We start from the raw sequence: 21,242 nt of genomic DNA on the forward strand, positions 1-21,242 counted from the left end.
CTTACTTCTTTGATGAGAATGAGAGCTAACAGGCAGAGTGTGCGTGCCAGGACTAGATAACATTTTCCCCAAACCCTATTCAGACTTCAAGATTATATCACTCACCATTTCCTAAAAGTAGTAGAAGATGAAACAACAGCCAGCAGTCAAGGGAAAACGCTTTTTCCTTCATCTTGAGACACTCTGACTGCCACGCCTGGAAAGGAGGTTTCCTGAATCCCAGATGTGATTAGGCCTAGAATGGAAAGAAAAAATTCTGAGATTCTTCTTTCTGAAGAATCTCAAGGTGGAGATCTGAGGCTGGAGTGCTGGGAGTTTGGGTCTCCAAAGAATAGGTCCTCAACCTAAGGAAAAATACCAGTAGGGGGCACCTGGGGCTGCAGACTGAATGCCTGGTGCCTTAGGATCCCTTCACAGAGTGTCACCTCTTACTTTCTCTTTCGAAGAAGGTCTTTATAGTATCACTGGGGCTGGGCAGGGGCTGGGTATGTGACCTGTTGTTCTTCCAGCTATGGGCAGGTAACAGAATATCTGAACTCAGAGAAGAGGGCTGTAGAGGCCAAGAGATGCATAAGAATGGAAGATGACGTGGTCCCCTTAGGCAGGGCCTGGGGAGGAGCAGGAAGTTGTACAGTTCAAGGGGATCAAATTGTCACAGTGGAGGGAACTCCTCCTCTGAGGCACAGATGGGGTTAAAAATCTGTTCAGCTCAAGACCTTGCTTCCTGGAGAGAAGTCCTGAGTAACCGGGATGACTGGGCAGGGCAGGGAGTGTGAGAAGAAAGACTTGATGAACAGAACTTAGTTGGGAGGACACATAAAATGAGATTCACTGTCACTGTGAATCTCATTGTCCAGTATCATCCGGACTAACATATCCGGATGATATGTTAACTTATCCACCCAAGGAACTTCAGTTGGTTCTTCTCATCAGTGCTGCATGCCAGACAAGCGGAATGATCAAAGAAATTCCTACACTTAGGACTGTGCCAGTTTGCCAGGGAGCTGAGGGCACATTACTAGCTTGTTTAGATAGTAGATGAGACCAGCAGAAATGAAACAAAGACAGCTGGAAGAGGAGGATAAAACAAAGACAGTAATGGGGCTTTGACAATCCCCTGACGGGATTGATGGTGCCTTCATTCACAGTTCATGCCAAAAAAAATCAGGAGAGGATTCTATGGGAGTTTTAATTTGATATTATGTGTAATCAAAGCAAGCTGTCTCCACCTTCTCTAGACACAGAGGTTTTCTGGTAGAGGAACCATTTCACATTCTCTTTTCAGGGAGGGCTGGTCATCTTATGGGATTTAGTTCCCAACCAGGGATCAAACCTGGGTACTTGGAGTGAGAGTATGGAGTTCTAACCACTGGACAGCTAGGGAATCCCCCCATTTCAGATTCTTTAGATGTTTGTGTGAAAGAATATTCATTGCCTGTGAAGATGGAGGGAAGTGAGCTGACAAGCAGGAGATGTATATTCATCCCACAAATATTTAGTGATTTCCTCCTATGTGTCAGACATCGTACTCCAGTAAACAAAACAGATTTGTGTTATTTTGGAGCTTATATCTAAGATAGAAAAGAACTGTGAATGAGTTTTAAAAGCAGGAAGAGAATGGGTTGTGGTAGAAAATGAGCTTTTGGGTGGGAGGAAGCAGATTCTAGGATGTCTTAGGAAAGGCCTTGGTTGTTGACCTGCCCACTGTCTGTGATGGGAAGTCCCATGTGGGGATGGATGAGGAGTGTGGTCAGTAACAAGTTGGTATTGGGATCTCAGGTAAAAATCCCAGGAACATTTCTAAGTAGAAAGATGTTTTTCTCGACAATATATTGGAGTAATAGGACTTGTCTTACAGCACTGGTTTACTGATATATTAGCTGTTTTTCTTTTTTTATCTTTCAAACTTTTTTATTTACAACAAAATTTAGCAGTCATTATGGACTTAAATGGAGCAGATGTCAGCTGTGTATTAAGCATCACACTTCATTCCTTGAAGGTGTGCCTCATCATCACTCAAGCTGCTTGCCACCCTCTGACTTCTGGTCCAGCCCACTCTTGTCACTCCTCACCATGTAGATGAAGAAAGTGAGGGTCTCCTTTTCATTCACAGGTATGTTGCTGAAGTGTTGGCTGTCGGTTTCTGCTAACTGGGCCTTAGTGAAGCCTGATCTGCAATTTGTAGGGTCGTTTATAACGTCGGAGTGTTCACCTGCGGCTGGAACAGATCAGCCTCAGGAATGTCTGTGTCGTGCTCAGGAAAATCTCCGCCATCGTCCCTTGTCTTCCTCTGCCTTTTATTTTGTACACTCTGGATGAAATTCTTGTGGAAATCGCAAATATACAGCTGCCTTACGCTCTTGTCGATGTGCAGCTTGAGTTTCTTCTGTGAGATGCTCTTCTGGACTCTGCTTGAAGGAGGCGCTGCCCTCGGGCGGGGCAGTCCTCGCTGAGGAGGCAGCTCAGGCCGCAGCCCGGGGCGGTGGCGGGGGCGGCAGGGGGCCCTTCGCGGCAGTTCTTCTCGGTGCTAAAGGCGTTCATCTGCTAGTCCTGGGCCGGCCTCTCTGGGGGAAGGTCCCCTAGGCCACTCCGTAGCCGTGCTCCCCGCGAGGCAGGTCGCCGAGGCCCCCTGCACAAGAGAGTCCCAGAGCCCGTCTCCAGCCGAGGCGCTGCCCAGCCCCGCTCGCGGGAGGCCCGGCCCCGCGCCGCCGCGCTCCGGCTCCTTCGGTTCCCGGCCCGCGTCTCCACCGAGCCCCTTTCTCCCTGCCCGCACCCCGGGGGTGGTCTCCCGCGGCTTGCAGGGCCCCGCCGGGACTCTCCCGGAGGCGCCGTCTGCCGGGGGCCCTGAACCGTTACCCTTCGGCGGGGACGTCCAGGAGGGCGTCCCAGGAAGCAGCTGCTTCCCGAAGACTCCGGGCCGGGTTGCCAGAGGGTTCTGAGGGCCCCCGCCGGCTCCAGCCTTATTTCAGCTGCGGGGCGAACTCGCCGCCGGGCAGCTCCCCCGGGGTGGCGCGGCCTCCCTGCGCGGCGCCCGGTCCCCTGCTGCTCGTCTAGCCCGCCCCACCCCTGCAGCCGCTCGGTTGGTTGCGCCGAGTCCCGAGTCCGAGTCCCGAGTCCGAGTCCCGAGGCAGCGCCCGGGCCGCCCGGCCTCCGCCCGCCCAAGGCTCCGCACCTTGGCTGTTTTTTTCTGAGTGACATTTTTCTCATCTACTTAATAGGGATTATAATTTGAACTTCATGGGATTGCTGTGAGAACTAAACGATGGTATATTTAAAAAAGAAATCGTAGAAGTCACTCAGAAGCAAAATGATAGCAAAACAAACACAAAGTTAAAAAGATGACCATTTCATGGTCAACATGCATTGATAAACTTTAATTTCTTAGAGTATGTTTATTTCTCAGAGTGGCTATATTTTCTTCTTCATCACACAACGTCTGGAGGAGACACAGGAAGGGAGGAAGACTCTTCTTAAAGACAAAGTCAAGCTCTGGAGGACACTGAAATGAACTGAGTGGAGGAAAGATGGGGAAGCAGTGACCGTAAGCTCTGTTACTGTGCCCATCCCAATACCCAGTCAAGCAACGTCCTTGATCCTAGAATTCTAAGTTATGAGGAGAGCCCTGGGAACGTACTTGCTTGACATCATTGCTAAGCCTGATGAAGCTATGAGTCTCTTCTGAAACAACACTCTGCTCCAACACTGTAACTTTGCTTGTCAGACATGGGAAGGCTTTGCTTACTCTTGTCCTTGACACAGGCCATAGCCTATGGCTATTCCCTGGGAGCATCCTGGTCTTCCATCACGACTCACTCCCTCATCATGGTTCTTTGTCTTCACCTCCATGGTCTTCTTCTCCATCAAGGTTTCCTCCCTTAACATGTCTCCCACTCCCAGCATCTGTGGCCATGCCCTCTTCAATGACTCCACTAAGATCTGCTCTGTGGCTCTCACTGGTGTGTCCTCTTCCATGGTTTCGTTCGCGGCCCCAAGCCTGTGGTTTTCATCATGGCCTCTTCAGTAGAAACCTCGGTGACTCATTTTCACAATCACCTTCATGACTGTGACTCAGTTCATGGGCCACATTGTAGCTTTCTTCATGGCCAAGGCCACAGGCCCCTCCACGACTCAGTTTATTGTCGAGGCTGCAGAACAGTGGACCCAGGCCAAAATCATGGGTATAATAAGTGTTTCTCGGAGACAGAAGAGTATCCCTCTAAAGGAGAAAGATGTGAATATTTTAAGAGTAATCCTCTCACATTTCACAATCCACCTGGTTGGTTGACTAAAATCACAAACTCACTTTTTTTCCCAGGTATTTATTTTACTCACACTGAACTTGAAATTAACAACAGTAAGCAAAGCAAAGCACAGCAAATGTATTGTAGCAGATCTAGATTAAAAAGTCAGAGGTATAAAAATGAATGGTTTATCCTTTTCCAAGTTTTTCCCACCTTGAGGATTTTTAAAAATTGAAGTATAGTTAATTTACAATGTTGTGTCAGTTTTAAGTGTACAGCAAGTTGATTCAGTAATATATATATAATATATATATTATACATATTCATTTTCAGATTCTTTTCCATTATGGATTATACTATATTATTATTATTATAGATATTGAATATAGTTCCCTGTGTTATACAGGAAGTCCTTTGTTGTTTACTTTTTTAATATATAGGACCATGCATATATTAATCTCAAACTTCTAATATATCTCCCTCCCCCTGACTGTCTTTTTGGTAACCATAAGTCTGTGAGTCTATTTCTGTTTGGTAAATAAGTTCATTTGTATCATTTTTTAGGTTCTCTATATTTAGGATTGGCTAGCATGAATAATTTCAGCAGGCTTGGGCAATAGGGGTGGTCTTTAGTTGTCTGGTACCTGACTCTTGGTGATGGTGGTTTAGTCTCTCTGCTGTGTCCAGCTCTTGTAACCCCATGGACTGCAGCCCACCAGTCTCCTCTCTCCATGGAATATCCCAGGCAAGAATACTGAAGTGGCTTGTTATTTCCTTCTCCGGGGGATCTTCCCAATCCAGGGATCAAGCCTGGGTCTCTTGTATTGCAGGTAGATATTTTACCGACCGTGCTACCAGGGAAGCCCCAAACCAGGGAATCTTCCCAATCCAGGGATCAAGCCTGGGCCTCCAGCATTGGCAGGCAAATTCTTTACCACTGAGCTACCTGGGAAGCCACATAAGTGGTATCATATGATATTTGTGTTTTTCTGTCTGACTAACTTCACTGAATATGATAATCTCTAGATCCATCCATGTTGCTGCAAATGGCATTATTTCATTATTTTTTTTTTGTGGCTGAGCAATAGTCCATTGTATATATATATACACCACATCTTATCCATTTATCTGTCAGTGGATATCTTCCATGTCTTTTATGGAATTTTTCTTCCATGTCTTGGCTGTTGTAAATAGTGCTGCTATGAGCATTGGGGTTCATGTATCATTTTGAATCAGAGTTTTCTCTGGATACATGCCCAAGAGTGGGACTGCAGGATCATATGGTAACTCTCTTTTCATTTTTTTAAGGGACCTCCATACTGTTTTCCATTATGGCTGTACCAATTTACATCCCCACCAACAGTGTAGGAGTGTTCTCTTTTCTCCTTCATTTATTATTTGTAGACTTTTCAAAACTATATTTATTTCTTTAGCTCCATCGGGTCTTACTTGCAACACATGGACTCTTCATCGTGTGGAATCTTTTCTTGTGGCACCTGGTCTTAGTTGCTCTGTGACATGTGGCACCTTAGTTCACCAGCCAGGAATTAAACCTGCATCCCCTGCATTGGCAGGCAGATTCTTAACCACTGGACCACCAGGGAAGTCTGCACCCTGGAATTTTCTGCACCTCAGGGAAATGCACCATAATAATATAGGGGCTGGAAGGTAAAGGGTGGGTGGCTGTAGAAGGGGAACTACAAAAGTATAACTAGCTGATGCTTTGACCACAGGCAGAAAAAGCCATATGGAAGCTGAAAATTGGGACGATGATTCCCACCCATTAAGATACCCCACTCCTGCATAACACTCTTTAGAGGCCTTCATATACCTCCAAGAATATGCACAGACTCCATTTAAGGATCATTGTGCTAGGCCAGCAGTGCAAAAGTGCTTAATCCCATCCACTGCCTAGACCTCTGCTTGGGTCAAACCTGCTGGGTGAGCTGGGGTTTCGTCAGGTTAAAATGTGTTTCGTTCATGTAAGTGGATCCCACGATGAAAGCTGAGTCATGATGCTTCTTAACCCTACGTACACACTCCAGTTGCTGGCAATAATGAGATGTTCACAGCATAACTATGTGAATTAACCACAAGCTGAGTTACTCACTGTGGTGCTCTCCCTTTTCATTTCCCTCTATTTTGAAGTGCCTATTGCTGTTTATCTTTGGAAATCAAAAATTTTAGTCACAAGTTATGCCTGCTGTATAACATTTTTACAGCTTTATTGAGATATAATTTATATTGCATATAGTTCATCTGTTTAAAATAGATATATTAATACGGTTTACAAAGTCAAGTGGGCCTTAGGAATCATCACTATGAACAAAGCTAGTGCAGGTGATGGAGTTCCAGTTGAACTATTGCAATTCCTAAAAATGATGCTGTTAAAGTGCTGCACTCAATATAACAGCAAATTTGGAAAACTCAGTGGTGGCCCCAGGACCGGAAGAGGTCAGTTTTCATTCCAATCCCAAGGAAAGGCAATGACAAAGAATGTTCAAACTACTGCACAATTGTACTCATCTCACACACTAGCAAAGTAATGCTCAAAATTCTCCAAGCCAGGCTTCAACAGTATGTGAATGGTGAACTTCCAGATGTTCAAGCTGGGTTTAGAAAAGGCAGAGGGACCAGAGATCAAATTGCCAACATCTGTTGGATCATCAAAAAAGCAAGAGAGTTCCAAAAAAAAATCTACTTCTGCTTTATTGACTACGCCAAAGCCTTTGACTGTGTGGATCACCACAAACTGTGGAAAATTCTTCAAGAGATGGGACTACCAGACCACCTGACCTGCCTCCAGAGAAATCTGTATGCAAGTCAAGAAGCAACAGTTAGAACCATACATGGAACTGACTGGTTCCAAATTGGGAAAGGAGTACGTCAAGACTGTATATTGTCACCCTGCTTATTTAACTTACATGCAGAGTACATCATAAGAAATGCTGGGCTGGATGAAGCACAAGCTGGAATCAAGATTGCTGGGAGAAATATCAATAACCTCAGATATGCAGATAACACCATTCTTATGGCAGAAAGCAAAGAAGAATTAAAGAGCCTCTTGATGAGAGTGAAAGAGGAGAGTGAAAAAGTTGTCTTAAAGCTCAACATTCAGAAAACTAAGATCATGGCATCTGGTGCCATCACTTCAAGGCAAATAGATGGGAAAACATTGGAAACAGTGCCAGACTTTATTTTTTGGGGCTCCAAAATCACTGCAGATGGTGACTGCAGCCATGAAATTAAAAGACACTCACTCCTTGGAAGAAAAGCTATGACCATCTAGACAGCATATTAAAAAGCAGAGACATTACTTTGCCAACAAAGGCCCATCTGAAGTGAAGTGAAGTGAAGTGAATTGATTTGAAGTCACTCAGTCGTGTCCCACTCTTTGCTATCCCATGGACTGTAGTCTACCAGGCTTCTCTGTCCATGGGATTTTCCAGGTAAGAACACTGGAGTGGGTTGCCATTTCCTTCTCCAGGGGATCTTCCTGACCCAGGGATCGAACCCAGGTCTCCTGCATTGCAGGCAGACGCTTTACCTTCTCAGCCACCAGGGAAGCCCTAAGGTCCATCTAGTCAAAGCTATGGTTTTTCCCATTGTCATGTATGAATGTGAGAGTTGGACTATTAAGAAAGTTGAGTGCTGAAAAACTGATGCTTTTGAACTGTGGTGTTGGAGAAGACTCTTGAGAGTCCCTTGGACTGCAAGGAGATCCAACCAGTCCATCCTAAAGGAAATCAGTCCTGAATATTCATTCATTGGAAGGACTGATGCTGAAGCTGAAACTCCAATAGTTTGTCCACCTGATGCAAAGAACTGACTCATTTGAAAAGACCCTGATGCTGGGAAAGATTGAAGGTGGGAGGAGAAGGGGATGACAGAGGATGAGATGGTTGGATGGCATCACCGACTCAATGGACATGAGTTTGAGTAAACTCTGGGAGTTGGTGATGGACATGGAAGCATGGTGTGCTACAGTCCATGGGTTAGCAAAGAGTTGGACATGACTGAGCGACTGAACTAAAATTAACTGAATGGGGCTTAGTATATTTACAGTCATTAATAAGCGCTTTTGAATTGCAGACTAAATTATTTCTTCCCTCTTGTTCTTTTACTCCCTCTGGTCTATCTCTTCCTTTTTTCTCTGTTTTGAACTTTACTACTCATGTGTTAGTCCTCCTGAATCAATCCTCCAAGTGTCTTCTATTTTCTGGGTGATTTTCATCTCTGATTTGTTGCGTCTAATTGAGCTACTTTTCTCACTTGATCTTCCAGATAATTAATTTTATTCTCAGCCAACTTCCTTAAATTTGTCTATTACAATTTAAATGTGAAAATGCATGTTTTGCAATTTTAAATTATTTAAATAAACTACCTTTAAATAATTCCCCAATCTCATTTATTTGCACATTTTTCACATTATATTTTCCACAGTTCACACCAGTGGGAGGCAACTTTCTAGGGGGGTCAACTCAGCTTCTCCTTCTGGTTGCTGGGTCCGTTTAGGTAAGATGGTGGTGGTGGTGGCGGTGGGCCTGCGTATGGCCTATCATGGCCTCGTTGACTAGGATCAGCTGTCTGGTTTGCTGACACTTGAGAAACCCAGTGAGTGGTGGAAGGCAGAGCAGTTCCCACTGCTGTGAGTTGGGGTGAACCCACCCACAACCTGCTAGTTCTTTCCTGAGGGCTCTGTCCCAGGTGGAAGCCCTGTCACTGCCTCATGGATTCAGAGCCACTAGCCTTTTTCAACACAGCTCTTCTCTGTCTTCCAAGACCTGTCGGATCAGGTAGCCTTCTATCCTAGACCTTGAAAGGGGTATGTGCAGCCCCTGTGGAAGGGGAATTCATGAGAATCTCGGCTTTACCCCAGGTGTTCCTGCCATGAGCCTCTTGGTAAAGTCAGGAAGTCTTTCCCTCAATAAAAACAGGAAGCACTTTCTCTCTGCTTCCAAAGGCAGCACTCTCAGAGTGAAAGCATCAACTAGCACCTTTACTCTGACAAGTAACCCAAGTCAGGAGCAAATGTAAATGGCCTGGATACTGTGACTTTTGAGTGACACCGCCCTGCCAACAGGAAACCACTACCTTTCATGCTCTGGGTTCTGCATGTGCTATAATGCAATCTCTATGAACCGCAGGCCTAATCCCATGAGCCTGTAGGATCCTGGCAGCTGCCCTCCTTTCTCATCTCTCCCAATTCAGTTCTGTCAGTCTGGGAGTCTTGGGACATAGGGTTCCTGCTTGGGGAAAAAAGAATTAGAAAAAGGGGACAGATATGAATGAGGTGTCCAAATTTTACAGTGGAGATTCTGAATGCCAAACGGATTCCAGCATGCGGTTCTCTCATACAACCAGGAGATTCAACTCAACACGGCAGATACCCACTCATGTGCACACACAAGTTCTCTCTGTGATTTAATTTCATGTGTTTATTTCTTAGCTTAAAGACCAACAGAGTCTCTTCCGAACATCTGGTAAAAGCAAGAGAGAAAGAGGAAGTGTCTTCCTCAAGCCTGCAGGGACCCAAATGAAGATGAGAGGGGGCTCCTGGGGACGAATGAATGGACACTCAGATCTCTGGTCCCCCGGGCTGGCTTTCTCTCTGAGGAATGTGGCTCCATGGCTTCAGCAGCCTCTCAGAACCCACTGTGACTTTCGTTCATCTCCATGGTTACTGAGGATATGGGTCTGTTCCAGGACCTGGCAGGGCTCCGCCTAGGCCTGTGATGGGCTCCGTGATTCCCTCCAGGGCCCCGGCCGAGGTTGGGGCCATGGGGGCGGTAGACAGCTGTGTCAAGGACATTTCTCAGGGACAGGGAGTTTCTCTAGAAAAAGAAGGCAGAATCCTTTCAGAATTGGGTCCCCACCCCCAGCAAGCTTTCACCAGGGACTCTTGCTGGAATCTTCTTCCCTTTTAAATCATCTCCCTCAAATGGTAGTTCTTTCACCAGTCTTTACAGTCTTTATTTCTTCTTTTGCGCTCCTTTCCCCCTCCTTCCCCACAAGTCAATAGTTTCCTCTGCACGTTGATTGGTTCCTCTGTTTCTAACTTGCTGTTTCTCTTTAGAACCTTTCTCCTAATCTTTCTTTCCTCCCTACTCACCCCTAACTTGATGGTCCTACTACTCACACTTCATTTCCTTATGTTCCTGCTACTCCTTCCCCCCAGGCACTTTCCTACGTATTAGGCACTCACCACGCAGAAGAAGAGCCCAGCAAAGAATCCCACGACCACTACAACTGAGACCAGAGTGATGAGGAAGATTTCCCACGGCTTCAGGGACCCACTGGGCTTCACTTCCTCCGCTGGAGTTCCAGCACTTGTGCTACTTTTGCCAGGAGTTGTTTGTGTTCCAGTTGGAAAAGAGGTATCAGAGCCTCCCGTGGTTGCACTGGATCCAGTTTTGGAGGCTGTGCTGGTCCCACTGGAGGCTGTGCTGGACCCAGTATCAGAGGTTGTGCTGGACCCTCCAGAGGTCATGCTGGATCTAGTATCAGAGGTTGTGCTGGCCCCTCCAGAGGTCATGCTGGATCCAGTGTTAGAGGTCATGCTGGACCCTCCAGAGGTCACACTGGATCCAGTACTAGAGGTTGTGCTGGACCCTCCAGAGGTCATGCTGGATCCAGTGTCAGAGGTTGTGCTGGCCCCTCCAGAGGTCACGCTGGATCCAGTGTCAGAGGTTGTGCTGGCCCCTCCAGAGGTCACACTGGATCCAGTGTCAGAGGTTGTGCTGGCCCCTCCAGAGGTCACACTGGATCCAGTGTCAGAGGTTGTGCTGGCCCCTCCAGAGGTCACACTGGATCCAGTGTCAGAGGTTGTGCTGGCCCCTCCAGAGGTCACACTGGATCCAGTGTCAGAGGTTGTGCTGGCCCCTCCAGAAGTCGTGCTGGATCCAGTGTCAGAGGTTGTGCTGGCCCCTCCAGAGGTCACATTGGATCCAGTGTCAGAGGTTGTGCTGGCCCCTCCAGAGGTCACACTGGATTCAGTGTCAGAGGTTGTGCTGGATCCTTCAGAGGTCACGGTGGGTTCAGTACTGGAGGTTGTGCTGGATCCACTGGAGGTCTCTTGGGATCCAGCATTAGTGGCTGTGGTAGGACTACCATGGGTTGTGCTGGGTGCAGTGTTCGTGGCTATACTAGTCTCACTGGAGGTTGCACTGGATCCAGTGGTGGCTGTAGTGGGTTCACTGGAAGTTGGGCTGGATTCATTGTTGACAGCTGTACTAGAGGTTACGCCTAATGATAATTATAAATGATGACATATATTGAGCATATATACTTTCTGCTCAATGCCTGGTTAAATTCATTACCTGGATAATTCTATTTAATGTTTCACTACAGCCCAATGAAATAGATATTATTATTATCAACAGCTAAGATGAAAAAATTGAGGCTTATAAACGTTGACACTTGCCCAAGTTTATACAGCTAGTAAGTAGTAGAACAGGAATTTGAACCCAGGCTATTGAATCTGCATTTTTAACCACCAAGCTAAGCCATCCTCCACATCCACCTCTAAAACCAGAGTTACATGACCTAATTTCACCGAGAATGAGCTTATTCCATCAACTGCTGTACAATATTTAACACAGATAAAAAGTATTATAAAGGAATTGTAGAACCCAGGTGAAATGTATACATTGGCTAATACATTTTTAAATGTATACATTGGTATAGCTTCTTTCTTGAAAAATATTTCTGAGTGTTATTCAGAAACCATCTATATCAGAATTATCTGGGAAGCTTGTTAAAAATAAAGATTTCTAGGCAAACCACTCCAGACTAAATGAATCAGAATCTGAGATAAGACTAGGTATCTGAGTGATTATATATGTATTTAAGTTCCAGGAGCTCCTGAGCACAAGGCAAAGATCAGAAAAGAACAAGTTATATGTAGCTGAAATATAAAAGATCTCCCAGGATTAAGGTCTGCAAATCAAAATCTACAGGTACAGGGAAGCATTTCCACCTTCCTGAAGGCTCAGGTGGAGTTAAGTTTGTGCCTGTTTTTTGCCTCTCACTCCCTTGAAGGACAAAGATACTCAGGCTCCCCACATAAAATTTATCTCATTTCTGGTTCATTTTACTACTAACTTGGACCTGAGTGCCTATCACCTCACCCCACACAGGTGTATTTTTCCCTCAGGCTTATTTGAACTAACATAGGATTAGAAAGAAAGAAAGCGCTAAGTCATGTCTGACTCTTGGGATCCCCTGAACTGTAACCTGCCAGGCTCCTCTGTCCATGGGATTCTCCAGCAAGCATACTGAAGTGGGTTGCCATTTCCTTCTCCAGGGGAAATTCCAACCCAGGAATTGAACCCAGGTCTCCTGCATTGTAGGTAGATGCTTTATGTACTGAGCTATAATATACGACTAGAATTTAGCTCTATTTGGGGAAAGCCCTGCTCCCCGCTGAAGTCTGCAATGGAGTACAAATTGGAGTTAAGATCAGAATCATGAGTAAAACTAAATAAGAAACTGAGATGAAGACTTCTTTGTGGTCCAGTGGTTGAGAGTGTGCCTGCCAATGCAGGGGCACAGGTTCGATCCCTGGTCTGGAAAGATTCCAGGTGCCACAGGGCGACTAAGTCCATGTACCGCAACTACTGAAGCCTGTGTACTCCAGAGCCCTCAAGCCACAACAAGAGAAGCTACCACAGTGAGAATCCTGAGCACAGCAACCAGAGAGTAGCCCTCACTTGCTGTAACTAGAGAAAGCCCGCTCACAGCACAGAAGGACTCAGCACAGCCCAAAGCATATACACACATAAGGTATAATTTTAAAAAAGAAACTGAGATAAACAAGAGTAGGGGTGATATGTAAAAGAGGAAATGGATTTGATCTGAGAAGTTTTGAAGAACAGAATAGGTGCATCAAAATTCTATGAGGGCTCATTTTGATACAAGATGATGAATTCTCAGGGAGTTCCCTGGTGTCTAGCGGTTAGGATTCGGCACTTTCACTGCCAAATGGCTCAGGTTCATTCCCTGTTTGGGGAACTGAGATCCTGCAAGTCATGTGGCACAGCCAAAATAAAAATTAAAGGATTCTCTTAGAAGTCATGCTTCCTAGTTGCACAATAGAAGATGGCCCAAGGGGTGTTTAATAGAGTGTCAGAAGTATGGAACAGAGTGGGGGTTAGTTTCGACTCTTAAATCCTTTTCTCCTTGGTCTGAGGCTGACTTACACTGATTGGGAATCAGGATTAAGGACAGGAGGAAAATTAAGACTATAGAATATAGAAGAGGAATATTTTTAAATAAGTCAATTTTTCTTGTTATTAATATTTGGCCCTCTAGCCATATCTCATGGATTATTGCCATTTTATAGATGCATAAACTGAGGCACAGAGCAGCTAACTAACCTAAAGTGCGTAGGTAACAGATGGAGCCATGATTCAAACATTGACAACTAGACACCAAGGCCACAGTTCTAAGCACTGTGCTTGACTGCCTCCTGGGTGATACCTTATTAGACTGAAGTGATTGGAGTGAAATGACCCTCAGTCTATGGAGGAAAACCAGAGCTGTTCCTAGTGGTGATCATCATCTCCCACAATCTCTCAAAAGTTCACAGATCACCCACCTTTAAAGAAAAGCACTCACCATGTTGTAATAGTAGGAGATGCAACAGTAAGCAATACTTAAGGCGAATGTTTCTTTTCTTCATCTTGATCTTCCTCTTCGTGGCTGGTAAACAAGGTGCTTGGATCCCAGATGTGGCCAAGACCTAGAAGACAAAGAACAGTATCTTGAGAAAGGAGAGTTCAAGGTGAAGAGATAAAGGCTGGAGCTTCCAAGAGCTTAGGTCTCCTAAGTATATGTTCTTGGAAAGAATCTTGAGCTTGAGTGGTGGGAGATGAGATGCCTGGGCTACTTAAGCTTTCTTCACACGATGTTGTTGCCTCTTTCTTTATCATGGATAAGCTGCAGGGGCCTTTATAGCTTCATATAAGTTGGGGAGGAGTTGGGATATTGACCTGTTTTTCAAACAACTATGAGCAAGTAACAAAACAATACTGAGTCTGGGAAGGAATAGGCTGGGGGTCAAGAGGAAGGTGAGAAAGGAGAATGATGTGATCACACTAGGCAGGGCATTGGGCTGGGTTTGAGCAGGAAGTAGGATTGGATAAGGAGATCAAGATTGTCAGAGTGGAAGGGACCCACCCTTGAGGCAAAAATGGGGTCAGAAACCTGTTCCAGTTCACGACTTTGTTTCCTAGTCATGAAGTGCTGTGTGTTTGCTTTTAGCATGAAAGAAACTCTAACAGACTGAGCTGAGGGGGCAGGACCCCACATCTCCGAATCAAAAAAATATGAGACTTCAAAGAGAGTAGTAACTAGGGATCTGGGCTCCTGGGATACAGGCAGAAGACAGATGGTACATTGCTGAGTATGCAGTAGGCATTCAACAATACACAATGACTGAACAGGGAAAGAGAGACCCATGGGCAATGTAGTTATCTTTGGGGTCTCTGAGGCATGGGGGATGAGGGTGGGAGAGAGTGTTGAATACGCAGGAACAAACTACTTGTCATATTCATAGCAGGTGAAGGGGTGATATAGGCCCTCCCTTTTAAAAATTTTATTGAAGTATAGCTGATTACAATGTTGTATTAATTTCTGCTGTAAAGTGATTCAGTTACACAGATATATAGATTCTTTTTCATACTCTTTTCCTCTATGATTTAATATAGTTTCTTGGGCTATACAGTAAGACCTTGTTCTTTATCCTATGTATAATAGTTTCTATCTGCTAATCCCAAACTCCCAATCTTTCCCTCCCCATCCTCAAGGGCCACCTTTTGATTCTCAACCATAGAGGTTCCCTTCTTGTTTGTCTTCAGAGTAATTCATAGGAGCTTTTCGTCCCTGGGACCCTTCAAATGTTGCTTCTCATCAGACTTAATGAAGCATCTCCCAGGAGGGTATAGCATGGGAACCACATCAGGAGACCTCACCTCTGTTGGGAGAGGGAGATACATGGTCCAAGTTCCTTAGGAACTTCGAGTTGGGTGTGGACGCAGATCCAGCGGGAGAAAGGACACACAGTTGGCTAAATGAGCATGACTGAAGTGATGCAAATGAGTGGAGGGTTTGAGGAGTTCATGGGGAAGACTTCTTGGGGCCAGGGCGAGGGGGTGGGGTTGATGGGAGTTCCAGTGCAGTCCACATGATCAAAGTCAGCTGTCTCCATTCCCTGCCAGTGAGGAGAAGCTTCATGGAACAGGCAACGTCTCAGGTAGTTTATTTATAGGTGAACAGGCATCCTTGACATGTTAGACCTGCTACAAAGAAGCTGGCAAGCAGGAGGTGGCTGGAATAATTGAGTCTGAGAGCCAGAAGGGACAGAGTGTGCTGGAAAAGGCTTGCATGCAAGCCTGCTTGGTTTCTGAGGCTGAGGTGTGAGGTGCCAGTCAGGGACAGGTGGGCTTCTGGACCCCCAGTAATCCTGTCCTGTGGCCAGAAAGCCAATAGCACTCTAAGAAAGAAAACTTCTTCCCTCTAAATTATTTGGAGGAGGAGGTCCTGAATTCAATTCCAGATTTTACCTTTTAGAGTTTTCCTTAAAGACATACATACTTATCAGTCTCAATGTAATTAAAATCTTTCAGTTCAGTTCAGTTCAGTCCCTCAGTCATGTCCGACTCTTTGCAACCCCATGAATCACAGCACTCCAGGCCTCCCTGTCCGTCACCAACTCCTGGAGTTTACCCAAACTCATGTCCATTGAGTCGGTGATGCCATCCAGCCATCTCATCCTCTGTCGTCCCCTTTCCTCCTGCCCCCAATCCCTCCCAGCATCAGGGTCTTTTCCAGTGAGTCAGCTCTTCCCATCAGGTGGCCAAAGAATTGGAGTTTCAGCTTCAGCATCAGTCCTGCCAATGAACACCCCGGACTGATCTCCATCAGGATGGACTGGTTGGATCTACTCGTAGTCCAAGGGACTCTCAAGAGTCTTCTCCAACACCACAGTTCAAAAGCATCAATTCTTCCACGCTCAGCTTTCTTCACAGTCCAACTCTCACATCCATACATGACCACTGGAAAAACCATAGCCTTGACTAGACAGACCTTTGTTGGCAAAGTAATGTCTCTGCTTTTTAATATGCTATTGAGGTTGGTCATAACTTTCCTTCCAAGGAGTAAGCGTCTTTGAATTTCATGGCTGCAATCACCATCTGCAGTGATTTTGGAGCCCTGAAAAATAAAGTCAGTCTGACACTGTTTCCACTGTTTCCCCATCTATTTCCCATGAAGTGATGAGACCAGATGCCATGATCTTCGTTTTCTGAATGTTGAGCCTTAAGCCAGCTTTTCACTCTCCTCTTTCACTTTCATCAAGAGGCTTTTTAGCTCCTCTTCACTTTCTGCCATAAGGGTGGTGTCATCTGCATATCTGAGGTTATTGATATTTCTCCTGGCAATCTTGACTCCAGCTTGTGCTTCATCCAACCCAGCATTTCTCATGATGTACTCTGCATATAAGTTAAATAAGCAGGGTGACAATATACAGCCTTGATGTGCTTCTTTCCCAATTTGGAATCAGTCTATTGTTCCATGTCCAGTTCTAAGTGTTGCTTCCTGACCTGCATATAGGTTTCTCAAGAGGCAGGTCAGGTGGCCTGGTATTCCAATCTCTTTCAGAATTTTCCACAGTTTATTGTGATCCACACAGTCAAAGGCTGTGGTATAATCAATAAAGCAGAAATAGATGTTTTTCTGGAACTCTCATGCTTTTTCGATTATCCAGCGGATGTTGGCAATTTGATCTCTGGTTCCTCTGCCTTTTCTAAAACCAGCTTGAACATCTGGAAGTTCACGGTTCACGTATTGCTGAAGCCTGTCTTGGAGGATCACTTTACTAGCATGTGAGATGAGTGCAATTGTGCAGTAGTTTGGGCATTCTTTGTCATTGCCTTTCTTTGGGATTGGAATGAAAACTTTATGTTCCTTCAAACAATATAAGGATCTTGGAACACTTTCATTCTTATTATGTCTCCCAATTCATACTCTTGCATTATCAAGTACGTTAAATTTATCTTGTTTTTTTTTTTAACTTCACAAGAGATTATTGCTTATACACCATAAGAACATAGTCACACAGTTGACCTTTGTTGGCGAAGTAATGTCTCTGCTTTTTAATACACTGTCTAAGTTTGTCATAGCTTTTCTTCCAAGGAGCACATCAGTTTAGTCATTCAGTCATGTTCGACTCTTTGTGACCCCATGGACTGCAGCACACCAGGCTTCTTGTCCATCACCAACTCCAAGAGTTTGCTCAAACTCATATCCGTCAAGTCAGTGATGCCATCCAACCATTTCATCCTCTGTTGGCCCCTTCTTCTCCTGCCTTCAATCTTTCCCAGCATCAGGGTCTTTTCAAATGAGTCCCTTCTTCGCATCAGGTGGCCAAAGTATTGGAGCTTCAGCTTCAGCATCAGTCCTTCCAATGAATATTCAGGACTGATTTCCTTTAGGAAGGACTGGTTGGATCTCCTTGCAGTCCAAGGGACTCTCAAGAGTCTTCTCCAATACCACAGTTCAAAAGCATCAGTTCTTTGATGCTCAACTTTCTTTATAGTCCAACTCTCACATTCATACATGACTACTGGAAAAACCATAGCTTTGACTAGATGGACCTTTGTTGGCAAAGTAATGTCTCTGCTTTTTAATACACTGTCTAGGTTGGTCATAGCTTTTCTTCCAAGGAGCGAGCATCTTTTAATTTCATGGCTGCAGTCACCATCTGTAGTGATTTTGGAGCCCAAGAAAATAAAGTCTGTCACTGTTTCTGTTATTTCCCCATCTATTTGCCTTGAAGTGATGGCACCAGATGCCATGATCTTAGTTTTCTGAATATTGAGTTTTAAGCCAGCTTCTTCACTCTCCTCTTTCACTTTCATCAAGAGTTCTTTAGTTCCTCTTCACTTTCTGGCAGAAAGGTGGTATCATCTTCATATCTGAGGTTATTCATATTTCTCCCAGCAATCTTGATCCCAGCTTGTGCTTATACCATTATTTAATATAATAGTATATAGTCACAGAGCTACAGTAAGCTGCAAGAGAGTCTGGGAAATAGTCACACAGCTACAGTAAGCTGAAAGAGAGTCTGGGAAATATAGTCCTTTGCTGGGTGGGCATGTGCTCAACTAAATCTTGAGAGTTCTATTGTCAAAGATGGAGAGTGGGTATTAGTAGACAACCATAAAGCTATGACAATACCTTTGATTTTTTGTGGATCTGATCCTGCTATTGGTTTTGTTTTGTTTCTTGCTGGTTTTCACTCATGGTACCTCATTAGTGCTTTGAGATTTATGACTATAAATTTATTTTTCTTGCATTATTATGTGTGTAAGTCCTTTGAAACCCAAAATGAGTTCTGACCATCCACAGTAAATTTGCATGTTTTTGCCGAGCATAAGGAGGCAATCCCACTTGAAGATTCCTTTAAATTAAATCATAGGCTTGAGCTCTTTTGAATTACCAAGTTTGCATGATTTGGGGCTGCAAACCATGTAAAGTATTGTGTACAAATTATTTCTCAAAAGATACTTCCCCATCCTTCCTTCCTCTGCGTTGAATTTAGAGGCAACTTTGCTCACATTTCCTTAGAGGAAGAGTGGGTTAGTTTATACACTCTCCCTGAAGGTTTCAGTTTTATGTGAAGGTCTACCAAGAGAGTCCTTACTTGGGTCAGTCTGACTGAGGCTGTGCTACCAGAAGCTTAAATTCACTGGTTGGGCAAACGTTGGCTTGAGTAATCCCCTTACTCCTTGGGTTCCTACTTTAACTTTAGTCTTTCCTTTTAGCATTCCTTATTGTCCTGCTAAGTCACTGATACATCTAAGAAGAAGTTTTAGTCCACCATCTTTAGTTTTTCAGCGTATTTTAAGTCAAGGCAGGGAGCCCATTATAGACTCAGACATTTAGTTTTCATTGGATTGTTCTGAGAAATAAATGATGGTGTATTTAAAGGCACAGCACAGTGTTTAGTGGAGGCTTCCCTGGTGGCTCTTTACTGCTCAGGCGGTAAAGAATCTGCCTGCCAATGCAGGAGATGTGGGTTTGATCCCTGGGTCAGGAAGATCCCCTGGAGAAAGAAATGGCAACCCACTCCGGTATTCTTGCAGGGAAATTCCATGGGCAGAGAAGCTGGGCAGGCTACAGTCCATGGGGTGGCAAAAGAGTTGGATATGACTTAGCGACTAAACAACAACAATGTTTTGTACATAATAAGAAAGCAATAATAAAGGACAAAGGAAAACCATAGATACATAGTTGCTAAGTGTATTTTGAGATTTTAATTGTAGCATGTGGCAGTGATTTTCTCCTTACTTGTCATAGCATTTGGAAAAGACAAAGTGGGGAGTGAGAATCTCCCCCAAAATAAAGGAGACCTGGAAGATATGAGTAGGTCAAAGGTGGCTTTCTGTCTACCCAGTTTGTATGTTGAAGCTACAAACCCAAATGAAGAATGTCATGCAATTACAAATTTTCAGGGGAGGTTCCACTCCATGTCAAGTTTAGAGACAAACATTTGTCTCAATCGCCAATATGCAAAGTGGGCAATACAATTTCATTCTATTTAACCACAACATTGAGGCTTTAACCCTTTTAGGTCTCAGCTTTCTTTAGAGTCTCCTGTTAGACTCCACACCTTATGTAGGTCCTGGACTTTGTTTCCTGTACCTTACATACAAAGAAGCTGTGAGAAGGTAAGTTTAAACACAAATATGATAAATGCCTTCAATATGAAGGTTGGTTCAAAGCTTTCCTCAGCCTCTCTGAGTCTCCGCATTCTCTTGGTTGTTGATCTAAACATTACTTACTATCTACCCAGCTGATTGATAGTTTCTACCCAGGTGACTGACATATTTACAAAGATTTTTTTTCAATACTTTATCCAGCATGTTTGTTGCTTTCATTAAGAGGAGTGGTTAATGCATCCTGTCCACTACCTTGCCGGAAAAGTAGAAGTTCTCAAAAGATTGTTTTGAGATTACAATTTCAAACTTGTTAAATGATAGGGCATTTAAAGTTACCTAGTACAATCCTAAGTACATAGTAAGCACTCAGTAACAAAGGGGAAAAGGAGGGGAAAGAAAGAATGCTCAAACAGATAAATGAAAAAACAAGTCATCTTGCCACCAGAAATACGAGTTCTTGTGTTTTTTTAAGCTGTAATAATAATATCCTTCTTCCTGCCAGTCACATTGTGTCCTGAGGAAATAAAAAACAATTCCAAACTGAAAAGGGCACATATGATTACTTGTGCATTACGAGAGCAAAGAGAAATTGTTGCACGTTTGGTCACTGTGACTTCTTAAGAGGTTCTGAACTGTGGTGAAGCATTGGAAGTATCTTAATTTGAGCTCCTGTCCAAATATGATGAGGCTGCGGGTCTCCTCCAGAACACTCTCTGTATTTCTGGCTGTCCTGCCTCTGTGACCTCTGTCTTTTCTCTGGCTCTTGTTTTTTTGTTTTTTTTTTTTTTTTTACCTTGCTCATGACCATCTCCATGGCCAGTTCTCTGAAGACCACTGGAAGCCCATCTCGACCCATTTTATAATCACTCACCTCTCTTCTGTAACCCCCTTCTTCTGCGATACTTCCTTTTCCAAAGCCTCCCTCATATCCAGTCTGTGTCCGCACCCCGCCTTCCTCTTGTTCTCCTTGGTGGCCTTGTCTGTGACCCACTTTATGTCCCTCGTCATGGCTCCTTCCATGTCTTTGACTCCCTCCAGGATTCATGCCATAACCACCTCCCTGGTGGTGGTTCAATCGCTCAGTCGTGTCCAACTCTTTGCAACCTCGTGGACTGCAGCAAGCCAGGCTTCCCTGTCCTTCATCAGCTCATGGCACTCTCCATGGCCTACCCTGTGTCTAAAGCCTATGCTCCTCCATGAACCAACTCATTTTCTAGGCCATGGAACATTCCAGAGCCCAATCCTGAGTCAAGGTCCAGACCAATGCCAATTCTGTGGT

The 21,242-nt window shown here is 44.6% G+C and overlaps 1 protein-coding gene and 1 pseudogene across 1 annotated transcript; both read right to left on the reverse strand.

Moving 5' to 3' along the window:
- Window positions 1–2,012: 2,012 nt before the first annotated feature.
- On the reverse strand, window positions 2,013–2,541 carry LOC138069780 (histone deacetylase complex subunit SAP30L-like; annotated as a pseudogene).
- A 7,345-nt stretch (window positions 2,542–9,886) lies between these two features.
- On the reverse strand, window positions 9,887–20,971 carry MUC21 (mucin 21, cell surface associated). Its single transcript, XM_068994170.1, has 3 exons — window positions 20,835–20,971; window positions 10,447–11,473; window positions 9,887–10,075 (listed from the first exon to the last, which is right to left on the reverse strand). The coding sequence occupies exons 1-3, from the start codon at window positions 20,969–20,971 to the stop codon at window positions 9,887–9,889; spliced, it is 1,353 nt and encodes a 450-aa protein (XP_068850271.1).
- Window positions 20,972–21,242: the final 271 nt, after the last annotated feature.

The sequence above is a fragment of the Capricornis sumatraensis genome, chromosome 22 (assembly GCF_032405125.1).
Source record: "Capricornis sumatraensis isolate serow.1 chromosome 22, serow.2, whole genome shotgun sequence".
In the NCBI taxonomy this organism is placed as follows: Eukaryota; Metazoa; Chordata; class Mammalia; order Artiodactyla; family Bovidae; genus Capricornis; species Capricornis sumatraensis.